Below are 13,555 nucleotides of genomic sequence, written 5' to 3' on the forward strand. Positions count from 1 at the left end.
ATGAGTTGTCCTCAGAGTGTGAAAATATTTTGTTGGCACCGACCTACCTAGGGAGAAATGATCATCGTAATAAAATAAGAGAAATCAGAGCTCGGGCGGAAATATTTAAGTGTTCGTTTTTCCGGCTCGCTGTTCGAGAGTGTAACGGTAGAGAAGTAACGTGAGGGAGGTTCGATGAACCCTCAGCCAGGCAATTAACTGCGAATCGTGTAGCTGTAAATGTAGATGCGTAATGGAAGAATTTCTCCTTCAGACGCAGCTGGTGCCTTCCTTGAAGACTCTGTGATTGACTATTAATGCAATGCTTCCCTTGTCAGAGGTTACGAAATAGTGTACGGGGAACAATCTTCATCATGTGATGGTGTGTCTACACTCAACAGTCTCACAATAAAAAAATTTGAACTTTGAATACAAATCTACATCTGTTCGTACAACAGTCACAACACTGGGTATGTATGTAATGCGCGCGTGCTAATCAAGTCCAGTGAATTTGCTTTCTCTTCTTAACGCAGTTGCAGTTTTATCTACCGCCTCGTGCCAGACATTGTCGTGCTATGAAGCTTTGAAGTATCTTACTGACGGGCAACAGACATGTCTCCAGCTTTTCATCAGAGAGCTGCGCACAACTTTTTTTCCAGGCAGTTTCTTTGCAAGTTCTCAGGCGCCTTTGGTCGCTGTAAAGTGGCATTCCTGTGCGTCCAGCCAATTACTACGTCGTTCATGTCTGAGTGCATGTTAACCGAGACCAGCTGCACCGAGCTGTTTGGAATTCAGGCGGAGGCCCGCTTTCAATTGGCGACTGGGAAACGCTGCGAATGTGAAAATCAGGCGGCCGTGTAGCCCTGTCCGCTGTCGCTGCACAGTCCTCGATGATCTCTGACGAGCTTCACTTGGGTACTACGTGATGTGTGTGGTACTGACGGACGTGTAGCGTAGCGGGAAAGAGAACTGCTGTGAAACCAAGATGCTTGCGATCATTAAGTGACAGCTCTGATGATGGACGTCTGTCCAGAACTGTAGCACGTCTGGAGGACCACGTGTCAACACTGTGTACCTCACTAATAACGGCGCACTATTGTTACCAGTCAATGCGATACACGTTATCTGAAAAGAATTTACTTGTGCCAGTACGCATTTGAACCTCCTTTTCATTCTCCGGAATGATACAGCGCTGGAAGACAATAGTGAGATGGTATGCAATCAGCACAATGATCTTCCTCTTTACGAAACTGGCGCCATCATTTCCCTTTCACATATCTTCGCGTTTGCGAGATTAAGTAGACCCTGTCATGGTAATTTAAACAAAGGAAAAATCCATTTCCATCTCTCTAATATATATTTTGCTTTCTGTTCATGTCCCTTTTGACCTTTGACGTTAGAATTCTACACGTCCGACGAAGCGCCTTCTGCAGCTCGTCATAACTGCTGCCTAATAAAGCTTTATCATCTGCAAAACGCATCACTCGAGGCATTTCGTATGAGCACGTCTGTTCCACTACCACATAAGTATTTTGTTAACTAGACGACCACGTTGGACCATATTTCTGGCTTCCTATAAGTCAAGAAAATGGAATTAGCCTGAGCTCCACCATCAGATACTTTCTGAATCACGAGAAATGAACACGATATATGTTCGGCGGTTACATGGATTCTTTCAAAAGAGTTGTTCTTTTTATTGCTGTCGTTGTTGTTGCTGCAGTCTCTGCATAAATACCGCAACCTGCTTCAGTTCTAACCTTCTGTCTGTATTCAAGGCTCTCTGTCCATCTGTTTTAGGATACGTTCTTCTCAAATTATTTCCTGATGTATCAGTACGTGTGCAATCAACGGAAACCAAACTTTTCTCTAGCCAGTTTGCGTCATGTGGTATTTTGTCTCCAATTCGATGTTACGGCTCCAAAAAATTGATCATACGCGCTTCTAATACCAGCATAATCCTGGAAGACATAAACTCTTTTCACTACATCAGTACTCCCAGCCGCAACCGAGGTCGTTAACGCGAGCCTAGCGATCGCACTCGGCTCAGAGGTAGGCTGGTTCGAGACCTCGTGGTGGATGGTATTTTCGCTGCAAATATTTGACTAGCAAGGAAAGGTAACGTAAAATTCCTGATACCAGCCTTTGGATCAGTGACCTGTGTTAAGATACACAACTCACCGCAGACTTTCATGATGATGATGTTTGGTTCGTGGAGCGCTCAACTGCGTGGTTATCAGTGCCCCTACAAATTCCAAACCTTTCCTCGGTCCAATCTCACCACTTTCAAAATTGATGATTTTTGTATTCCGCCTGGAAGGCGGCGCGAGGGTCTGCTCCTGTAAACGGAATGGGTAGGCCGAATGTAGGAAGCGAGCAGGAGCAGGTGACGTAAGATTCTCGGTACAGCTTTTTACGTGAAAGTACATTTAATTATTAGTCAATGACACACGTAACTTTACAACTGAAGGGCCCGTAGGTGCAAAACCGTATTCCCGTCGTAAGTAGTAGACAGTGTCAATAGCAAGCTGAGGTTGAAGGGATGTTTCCAGGCCGTCTGTTCTTGATGAAATGGGCAGAATCTGGAGCGGAGCTTGTAAAGCTCTCCCGCGCCAGCTTGAGTGCGCTGTCGTCGGTGTCTGTCGTAGTGCCAACTTTAGAACTTGTACTTACGCCGTGGCATGGTAGTTATCGATACCACAATGATGAAATGATGAGGACAACACAAACACCCAGTCATCTCGAGGTAGTCATGAAATGGGGGAATATAGATACTATAGATGGTGATCAGTTTGTTGGATGGGTACGTTTTAAGCTCTGCAGTCCCTTGGTATGTTCGAGAAGAGTAAGCCATGAGCCGGCACTGGGTTGCAGCCTCTCCCCATCATACAACACAAACAAACATAACACTTACCATATTTCATTACGAAATCTTGTGGTATCGCGGACAGCCCACGACAAGTGTTTGAAACCGAAGCGGGTAAGCTACGGACTCAACAGAGCAGCTAAGTCGGAAAGGCGATGCAGCACTGGAGAGGGCAGTACACTAGCTAAGGGAGGGATGAGTTTGGGGGGGGGGGGGAGGGGTAAGGGACAGAAGTAGCACCCGGCCGCACGCTCGTTACGGAGTCTTCTGGCCTGCCACGTACAGCTAATTAGCCAGAGCGCCATGGCCGCCGGGAGCAAAAACCGCGAACGAGCCGCCTTTGCTCTCAATATTCCGCACGCTGCCCACGGCCGCGGCGCCGCTGTTTACATTCCGCACAGTAGCCGGCGCTGCCTGCCCTCGAGGGCCGCTCTCGGCTCAGCTGCCGTTCCTACTTCAGCCACGACACGCCTGCATCGCCACCACAGAGCGGCAGGTACACCATCCAGAATCGAGTGTAAGTTTCTGCGAATTTGACGCCGGCGTGCGGCCTGCACTGTACGTCAAGAAAGCCTCCCATACAGTATACATAACTGGTATAACCTCAGTGTTAATGCCCTGAAAATGTTCCGCTGTCTACGCAAATTTCCACCCATGGAAGAACATGTGATTTAACTTTTATTTATGACATGTTCGGAAGAAGGAAAGACTTTCGTAGCTCATCGATGCATATAGAAGGCCTTAAACGACGTTTTAACCGTGGATCATCAAAGGATTAAAAATGTTACATTGTTACCAAACCCTCGTTAATTTTACTACCCCATATTTTGTTCAAAGGAAGTCATAATTTATGGTTTATGCACCAGTTAGTTACAAGTATAAGATCTCCAATGATACGTCGCAAACAAAATAAGTACAAAGCGTACTGTTTCACATGCTATTTTTGTACTGACAGTATCAGATTGGCGGGAGCTGAGAACTGGTACCAGCTGCAATCATGAATTTCACGAAGGCTTAGGAAAAACGACATTCATTACTCCTCATTAAGGTTGTTTTTTGCACAAAAAGAGGTTCACAAAGATGCAACAAAAATTTTTGATCACGTTTGTATAGCTTTCTGTAAGAAAGATTACTATAAAATTTTAAAACTTAGAAATGTTCAGAATGCAAATGTATATACAAATTAATTTGTGATGTTAAATTTAAAACACTCGTTCCTCATCATTACGATTCATTCTGCGAAATGATCCGTGGAACTAACTAACTTAGCAGTAATCTAGGGTTATCTAATACACTAATGTCCAAAATTAAAGCAAGAAACGGATATTTCGCAACGTTGCGTTTATTTTGGCACGAGATACTATACGCAGATGATAGTAAAGTAGAAAAAATGTAAAGAATACAGAACGTAACCAGCTGCAACATGCATAATGGTAGACAAAAATCTTCTTTGTTTTTTGCAAGTTCTGACAACTGGTTAATGTGCTCAGTATGGGGTATGACCACACCTGGCAGAAATACAGGCATGACAACGACCAGGAATGCTGTGAATGATGTCATCAATCTCATAATAGGGCAATAACCGTCCGTTCCACCTGCAGAGCTGCTCGCAAGTCTTGGAGAATGGTTGGTGGAAGCTGAGGTGACTCATGCATCCCACAAGTGCTCTATGGGATTCAAATCGGGAGAGCGAGCAGGCCACGCCATGGGTGCTATAACTTCCGTTTCCAAGAAAACATCAACCACCCGTCCTATATGAGGTCGAGAATCGTCGTCCATCAGTATGACGTCTGGCCCACAGCACCTCGCAAGAACGGCAGTTGAGGTCGCAAAAGTTATCATAATATCTCACAGCAGTTAAACTTTGCAGATTCGCACGTACAATTTCGTGAAGAGGTGTTTACGTGTTCAACCTAATCCCTGCCCATACCATTAGGGATCTTCCCCGATATTAGCCTCTTCCACAATGGTTGGGTCCAGATATCGAGTGCCACGTTCCCTCCAGATGCGAATCCGTCGAGAATCACTCTCCTGACCAAAACGGAACTCATCTGTGGAAAGATCATTGGCACACTGTTTTACCGTCCAGGTGGCATGCTGACGACTCCACTCTAGACGTTCTCTTCTGTGCAGATGCGCCAGAAGTCTCCGACAATAAAGAATTCTCTGCCGAAGCTTTATACAGTACGTCCAGTGGATACTGCTGGGTCAGATGCCAGTTACCGTGCAGTACTAAGGCCGTACCGTTGTGCCCATGCAGGCAAATGAAGTTCCTCTCGTTCTGATGTTACTAATCGTCGGCCCTATCCTGGTCTTCGGCATACAGTTTCGGTCCCTATAAGCTGTCGCCACATCCGAGAAACAACAGAACGAATGACATTAAGCCAACGGGCCACATCAGTTTCCGACCATCCTGCTTCCATTCTTCCCATGGCCCTCCACCGCAGAGGGTCTAGTAGGCGTCTTCTCTGTGCCATACTGCACCGTCTGTGACTGTCTACTCAGGAATTGTGGACGAGGAACTACCCTGCTAACACTATGCTATTGTCGTCATCGTTGGCGTGGTTGCCCGTTGACCGGAATGCCACCTACCGTCCAGAACACGATTCGAGGGACATCAGTTGACAGTTTGTATGACTGTGTCGTGAATTGTACACAGGACAGAAAAATAGCGGTTAGCTGCTTTAATTTTGGACACCAGTGTACAGGATTACGCCAATCTGCATCTGCATCTACATCTACCTACGTACTCCGCAAGCCACCGTTCTGTGCGTGGCGGAGGGTACTCTTTACTGAAACTAGTCGTTTCCTTGCCTGTTCCTCTCGCAGATAGAGCAAGCGAAAAAAGACGTACAGTATGTTGGCGGCAGAAGGGTCGTTGTGCAGTCAGCTTCACATGCCGGTTCTCGAAACTTTCTCAGTAGTGTTCTTCGAAATGAATCTCTCCTCCTTCGGGGATTCCCATTTGAGCCACCAAAGCATATCAATAACGCTTGCATGCTGATCGAACCCACAGATAACACAGCTAGCAGCCCGCCTCTGATCAGCTTCGATGTCATCTTTGCGGATCCCAAACACTCGAGTAGTACTCAAGAATAGGTCGCACTAGCGTCCTATATGCGGTCTGCTTCACAGATGAACTACACTTTTCTAAAAGTCTCCCAATAAACCGAAGTCGGCCATTCGCCCTCCCTGCCACATTCCTGACATGCTCGTTCCGTTTCATATCGCTTCGCAACGTTACGCCCAGATATTTAAACGACTTGACTGTGTCAGGCAGGGCACTGCTAATGCTGTATCCGAACATTAATGCTTTTTTTTCCTACTCATCCACTTTAGCTTACATTTTTCTAGATTAAGAGCCTGTTAACGCAACATGAAAATATACTGCGTCATCACACACACACAGAGACCGCGTGCAGTGCAGGTGTAGGCTCCAGGGAGTACATGTGTCTCGAAGTTCTCAAGAGAACCGATAGAGGTACTCAGTGTGGCTTGCGGAGTATGGATGTAGATGTAGATCGGACCTTCCTTAACCTCCTGCAGTGTGCTCGTATAGAAATAAACATATCATATGCCAAAGGCAGCTTGTCTAAAGAACGAAGCCGCTGAAGGCAGAACGTACTCAGTTGACTCAGCGTGCGTCAACTACGACTTTCGACAAAGTGTTTGTGAGGACTTAGGATATGAGAATGGAACCATGTTATATTATAATTAGCTTCAGCCCGCATCTCGTGATCGTGCGGTAGCGTTCTCACTTCCCACGCCCGGGTTCCCGGGTTCGATTCCCGGCGGGGACAGGGATTTTCTCTACCTCGTGATGGCTGGGTGTTGTGTGATGTCCTTAGGTTAGTTAGGTTTAAGTAGTTCTAAGTCCTCGGGGACTGATGACAATAGATGTTAAGTCCCATAGTGCTCATAGCCATTTGAACCATTTGAATTAGCTTCAGTTCGAAAAATAACTGAAGATAATTCTATATCACTATTGATTATCATTCATGAAGTACACTCGAAATTTTATGTAGTGAAATTATGTGTGTCCTCATGGGACGACGTGGAATAGAAAAGAACATATCATCAAAAATAGAACAAAAGTAACTCCATACAATCTCTCATTCCCCACAGTAATATTAATAACTGGGATAGTAACACAATCCATCACGTCAATTCACAAATGAGTTAATGAAAGAGCGATACTGATCCTTGAACACACAGCAAAGACTTTCGCTCGTAACAGAGCAAACCGTGCTCATTAACAAAGCACGTCTACAAAGGTGAACCACCATACAAATGAAATAATAAGCCAAAGCGCGCTAAGAATCAACGCTGTGACTACAAACTCCCGTATGATGCAGCGTAGAAATGGTCCGTATGATGCAGCGTAGAAATGGTCCGTACGATGCAGCGTAGAAATGGTCCTCGAAGTAAAATAATGAGACAAACTCGTTGAATAGAAACAAATAGAACCATGAGAAACGCACGCAGCGTCAACGCTATTTGACTACCCTATCGATCGGCGGGAACGCATGTTTGCTTTGTCACTCCGTGAACATAGGCACAATAACTCACACCAAAGACTACCTTTTCCCGGATTGGTTAGTAAGGTATCGCTCCGAAGTAATGCGTACATATATACATACGCTATGCAGGCAAAGACTGTGACTTCCCTAGCAAACGAAAACAGTGGTTAGCGAATCTTTGCACATCGACCGTGACTTACAACTAGCGCTAACATAAATGATATAAAGACGTTATCTAAAGAAATCTTTCAGTTATATCCCTTAACTCTTGTCCATGTTTATTCTTCAGCGTACAAAGAACAGCTGTACTATTTTGAGACTGCAACATCCCCTCCTTCATACGTTTCTAGAAACGATAATTTATTTATAAAGGAGAATTACATATCTACAAGACAGTTTATTTCTGATGAGGTAACAATCGAGATAGAGTAATAGCGTGACGGTTATTAATTTTTTACGCCTGGAAACACAGGTTTGGTGGTAGCCTCTTGTCGCTGATTAAGCGTCCCTCGTACTGCCAAACTCTGCCAACGGGACTATCAGACCAGTATTTGCGGCAATTTTAGCAATAAGATAGAGTTAGCGTAACGAGTGACACAGAAAATCTTCTTCACCCCTCACCGACCCTGAATGCAGGGCTCATCTCCTTCGTGCACATGTGGCCAATGATAGTGAGGCCAGACTGCTCACGTCAGGAGACGCCTGTCTTGCTGACATCTGCTTCGTGAGCGAAGACTCCACCAGTCCTTCCACATTTTCTGAGTGGCAAGTTGATACAGTTCCGCCGTTTTAACCAATTTCAAGAGTATAGTATAGCTAGTCAAATGGACATATCTGAGTTGCAGTCAAAAGTTACCTTGCTTGTACTCTATCAGCTCAGAAGTATCCGAACACTCCTAGGTATAGCGGAATTGGTTTATTTTTCATTTTTATTTATTTATTTAACGTGATCTGACTGGGGTCATTTGTTACATAGAGCCAGGGTTTCACACATACAGTACCTTTCTCGTATCATAGTTACCTAAGAAATAACAATTTTAATACGACAAACAGTATTTAAATGACTTGTGACTTGAGAGTCTGTAGTGACAGTGTGAGTAAATAATACCGACTATGTACTAATAAAGTTAATACTGGCAATGCTTGTTTTATTGCTGTTGCTGCAACTAATATTGACAACAGTAATAATAATAATAATAATAATAATAATAATGACAATATTTGGCCACTAGATGTCACGGGAGGCCGACTCGTCAGGCAGTTTTATGTGGCAAGAACAGAAACAGTAACAGTAACAGCAAAAGGGGTCCGTCGGAAGAGCTCAGTGACTTCGAATTTGGAGAAATTACTGAATGTCAGCTGATGACCACATCCATCAAGAACATACTGGTGATGCGAATGTGAAGTGGAAACACAAAATAAAAACCACAGCTGGACATTGAATGACTAGAAACTGTTGAGTTGGAGTGAATAGAGTGAAAAATCACGCTACACCCTGTGCCAATCCGATGGCAGCATTTGGGTTTGGTGAATGCATGGAGAACGTAACCTGCAATCAGAGACAAGCGCTTAAGAAAAAGCTAAATGCGGAAACACATGAACCAGTTTTACAACACTGAGTACCGCATACAGTAAAGGACACTGATTTTTCGGGAAATCAGCATCTGTGAGGCCATGGTTTTGGCCAGTAAAACACTCCTGAAATGGAGTGGCCTGCCCAGAGACCCGATATGCGCCCAGTGCAACAACTTTGCTATGAGTCAGAAAGTCGACTTCGGTCCAGGTTGCAGTGTCCAATATCATTACCTCCTCTAGTTGCTACTCTTGAGCCAGAAAGGGCTGCCAGTCCTCACGTACATTCAGACACCTCACTGAAAATTTTCCAGAGCTGAAGCAGTCACAAAGGCAAAGGGTGGACACACTGTATATTAATGTCCACTAGTAGGTGCCCGGATACGTACGATCAGATGTGTATCTACATCGATATTTACAGCTACACTCTTAAAATCACTGTAAAGTGGTTGACAGAGGGTAGTGGGCATCGTAGCACGTAATAATTCTTCTTCCCGTTACTTTCGAGTGTGGAGCGAGGGAAGAATGATTGCTTAAACACCTCTGAGCGTGGCATAATTACTCTAACTTCATCTTGTGGGTCCCTTCAGGAGCAGTACGTCGTTCGCTTTAGCCTGTTCCTAGATTACCCACATAAAACTCGTCCTTGAAGTTTTGTAAATAGGCTTGACATCTACCTGCAACTTCCTGACAGTTATATTTTTTTCTGCTCTTTCTGTCACAATTCCGTTCAAATATTTTAATTTCTGATGACTGGTTTCTAAATGTTGTTTTTGTTGTTGTGGGCTTAAGTCCGAAGACTGATGCATCTCTGCATGCAGTGGTGACTGGTTTCTGACTGTGGCTGTTGTAGGCTTCAGTCTGAGGACTGGTTTGATGCCGCTCTCCATGCTACTCTATCCCGTGTAAGCCTCTTCATCTCCGAATAACTACTGCAGCCTACATCCTTTTGAATCTGCTTACTTTATTCATCTCTTGGTATCTTCATGTCTAAGAATGTGTCCGACAGCCGATCCCGCTTCTTTTCAGTTTGCGCCACAGCTTTCTTGTCTCCCCAATTCTGTTCAATACGTCCTAATTAGTTATGCGATCCACCCACCTAATCTTCAGCATTCTTCTGTAACAGCACATTTCCAAAGCTTCTGTTATCTTCTTGTCACAACTCCTTATCGCCAATTTTCACTTCTACACACGACTATACTCCATACAAATACATTGAGAAATGACTTCCTAACATTTAAATCTATATTCGATGTCGACAAATTTCTTTTCTTCAGAAACGCTGTTCTTGCTATTCTCACTCTACATTTGATGTCCACTCTACTTTCTCAATCGTTTATTTGAATGCCCAAATAACAAAACTCATCTACAATTTTAAGTGTCTCGTTTTCTTATGTAACTCACTCAGCATCACCTAATTTAATTCGACTTCATTCCATTATCCTTTTTTGCTTTATGTTGAGGTTCATCTCATATCTTCCTTTCAAGGTATTGTCCATTCCGTTCAACTGCTCTTCCAAGTCCTTTTTTGTTCCTGACAGAATTACAACGTCATTGGAAAACTTACAAGTTTTTATTTCTTGTCCCTGAACTGTAATCCATACTCCCCAGTTTCCTTGGTTTCCTCCACTGATTTCTCAATTTACAGACTGAGTAACATCGGGCACAGGCTACAACCTCGACTCACTCTCTTCTCAACCACTGCTTTCCTTTCACGTCCCTCGACTCTTGTAACTGCCGTTTTGCTTCTGTACAACTTGTGAATAGCATTTTGCCTCCTGTATTTTCTACTACATTTTCCATTCTCAAACGCCTTCGTTGTAGACGTTAACTTTAATTTCCAAATTGCACCAGTGCACACATTTAAACAATCTTAACTGGTATGTTTATGTATGTACAGTACAGTAATGCTTATTCAGGATCCAGTAACTTCACGAAGACAAGTAGTGTAAGCTCCCTCCAAAAGCATGTGCCACTTTAGTTTTTCAGATCTCTGCGGTGCTCTCCACACTAACAGTTCATGCAACTCTTCCTTGTACACACTCTGTTTCCCCTCACTGATCAACTGGCGCCGAGGTGTCGCTATATTTAGTCAGGGTTAAACTATAAACTTGAAAATGGCTACACAGCCAAACTGTGCAGTAGTGAAAAATGCAAAAGGATATTTTAATCCAAGTAACAACAGCTAGTCGTCATTCAGAAAATGTGTTTTCGCTATGGACCCCGTTGATTTAACTTCCTCTTAATAATTCGCGTCCATGAAGGGCAACCTTAAATGTTTAATCGAACCTCAATTAGCACGTACGTATGGCCGAAACGTTCGTTTTCAGCAGCAAGGCCTAGAACTGTAGAAGTTCTATCGTGAGCTGCAGGTGCCGAAGAAACATAACTAGTGGCGCGACGTAGCTATTAGTAAAGCCTCTCTACGTACGCGCAGCGCTTTGCATCCTACTGCGCGTTCCGCAGCTCAATGACGCCGTAAATTCCACACTTTTTCCTCGCATTCCCGCTCCAGTCACGCTCTTTCCCCAAGACCAGCGAATGTCTTAGTTTCGCGTCCTGACACATCGCATCGTGTCGCTGATCTCGTTTCCAGGTATTTTATCCCCGCCCGTTCGTCAGATATGGCAGTCCCATTTGTTCAGGAACGCAGCACCCGTCGTAGATAGAGAGCAACAACTATTTTCCGCCGCAATATACGAGTAAACTAGTAGTGTAATGTCTAATTATCTACGTAGCCTTATAGGCTAATTATAAGTGGTATTTCTAGAGCTAATACGCCCAGCGCTGTTTACTTTCTAGTTGTTAATGAGCTGCGCCGTTTATCGCCCGTTAGAATAACACTGCTGGCACACAGATCTACTACTTTAATCCCAAACGTCACTGACGGTACTGTTGGTATTACTTCTTAGCTGTGTAAACATTCACAACTACCGCCGGTATCAAGATGCCCTCTCCGCAATCCTCGTGATTGCCTGCTTAATAGGTAGTCCAGAGGTCAAGATAAATGCTAAATTATTCATTGATGTTGTTCATACGTGCTGCTCGGTTGCGAGTTGGTGCTAGAGTACATATCCAGAGATCCTGAGTTCAGTCCTCAGTTGGTCTTAAGATTTTCTCTATTTATCGCTTCTTTCCCCACTGAATGTTTCATTTATTTTTAATGGCCTCAGCCAACCTCCGATACATTGTGCCCTACAATTGAAGAGTGTAACCCAAAACCATTTTAATATAAATTAGTCTTTGCATTATAATCCCTCAATGTAACTTTGTCAGTGCACGCAGAACATGGCTTTGTGCCATAGTGGTTAGTTTAGCTCATACAGTCATCACAAGATGTAAGCTTTGCTACGTTGCACACATGTTTACCCACAAGTTTGCTAAGTACCAATAGCTCGTTTTAATAAATACAGGATGACAACGTTCCTTTTTGCTTATATTGTGTCACTTGGAGTCTTTGACGTCAGCCGATGTGGCCGAGCGATTCTAGGCGCTTCAGTCTGAAGCCGCGCGACCGCCACGGTCGCAGGTTCGAATCCTGCTTCGCCATGGATGTGTGTGATGACCTTAGGTTAGTTAGGTTTAAGTAGTTCTAAGTTCTAGGGGACTGGTGATCTCCGATGTTAAGTCCCATAGTGCTCAGAGCCATTTGAACCATTTTTATCAGGCCATAGCTATTTGCCGTGCGATATAGACGTTGAGAAGAGGAAGGGGCTGTGCAAGGCATTTGTACCTCAAGACGCACGTGATGCTGTAGGGTATGCTACATATGTTAACAAATTTGAAGTCGTTGAGTTAACTGGAAAAAAAATTCATCAATTTTCAGTCCGCTGCCGATTTCTGGATAACAACAAAAAAGCCGCAGATCTCAAAGGTAACTGTAGAAAGCTTTTCAGTGAGGAATCCAGGAGCAAAAGAAGTGAAACATGGCTACAGCGAACTGGAAGCTTTGAAAAATGTTAATGTTCTAAAAAATGAAGTGGAGGTTTCTGACATCATAAATGTAATATTGAACGGAATGATAGTGCAAATAGTATTTACCAAAAAAAAGAGGACTTGGTAACAATGATAACCTTAGGTGCATGAAAAATACAGAACATATTATGGGAACTTGTGCTAACGTGCACTGATTGGTACTTTGAGTTTCTTTTAAATAGTGTACTGATACAAAGAATGAAAATACCTTTGACACTTACGTGCTTTTTGAATAAAAGGGCACATACACTTAACTACGTTTAGTATTTCTGACTTTTCAATTCATATTACTTACGTGACATGCAGTGTCGGTAATTAAGTCTAGCAATATACCTGCATAGTGTAACAGTCTGTCTCCATTTCACATTATAATTTAAAATGAGAGCAGCTGTGATACGTCTTTTTTTTAACATAACTCCTAAACAACTTTTGGTTACGCTCTACATTATTAGTGAGCAGACGTACCTTAAGACACACACACACACACACACACACACACGTCCCTTCACGTTCCAATCATATGATCGATGTCTTAGCTGAGGCTATAGGTATTTTATGTCAGATTGTAGTTTATTCCACCGCTAAAAACTAGGAAATGTGGTTAAACATGGACATATTATTCTTGCTACAAGCTTCATTCTGTAGT

The 13,555-nt window shown here is 43.6% G+C and overlaps 1 protein-coding gene across 1 annotated transcript in view; it reads left to right on the forward strand.

The window, feature by feature from the left end:
- Positions 1-3,145: 3,145 nt before the first annotated feature.
- Positions 3,146-13,555, forward strand: part of LOC126355347 (homeobox protein MSX-1-like) — a 62,803-nt gene continuing 52,393 nt past the window's right edge. Inside the window, exon 1 of the mRNA XM_050005641.1 lies at positions 3,146-3,338. Coding sequence (XP_049861598.1) covers positions 3,146-3,338 — 193 coding nt within the window. The remainder of the gene's footprint in view (positions 3,339-13,555) is intronic.

This window comes from Schistocerca gregaria, chromosome 3 (genome assembly GCF_023897955.1).
Source record: "Schistocerca gregaria isolate iqSchGreg1 chromosome 3, iqSchGreg1.2, whole genome shotgun sequence".
Taxonomy (NCBI): Eukaryota; Metazoa; Arthropoda; class Insecta; order Orthoptera; family Acrididae; genus Schistocerca; species Schistocerca gregaria.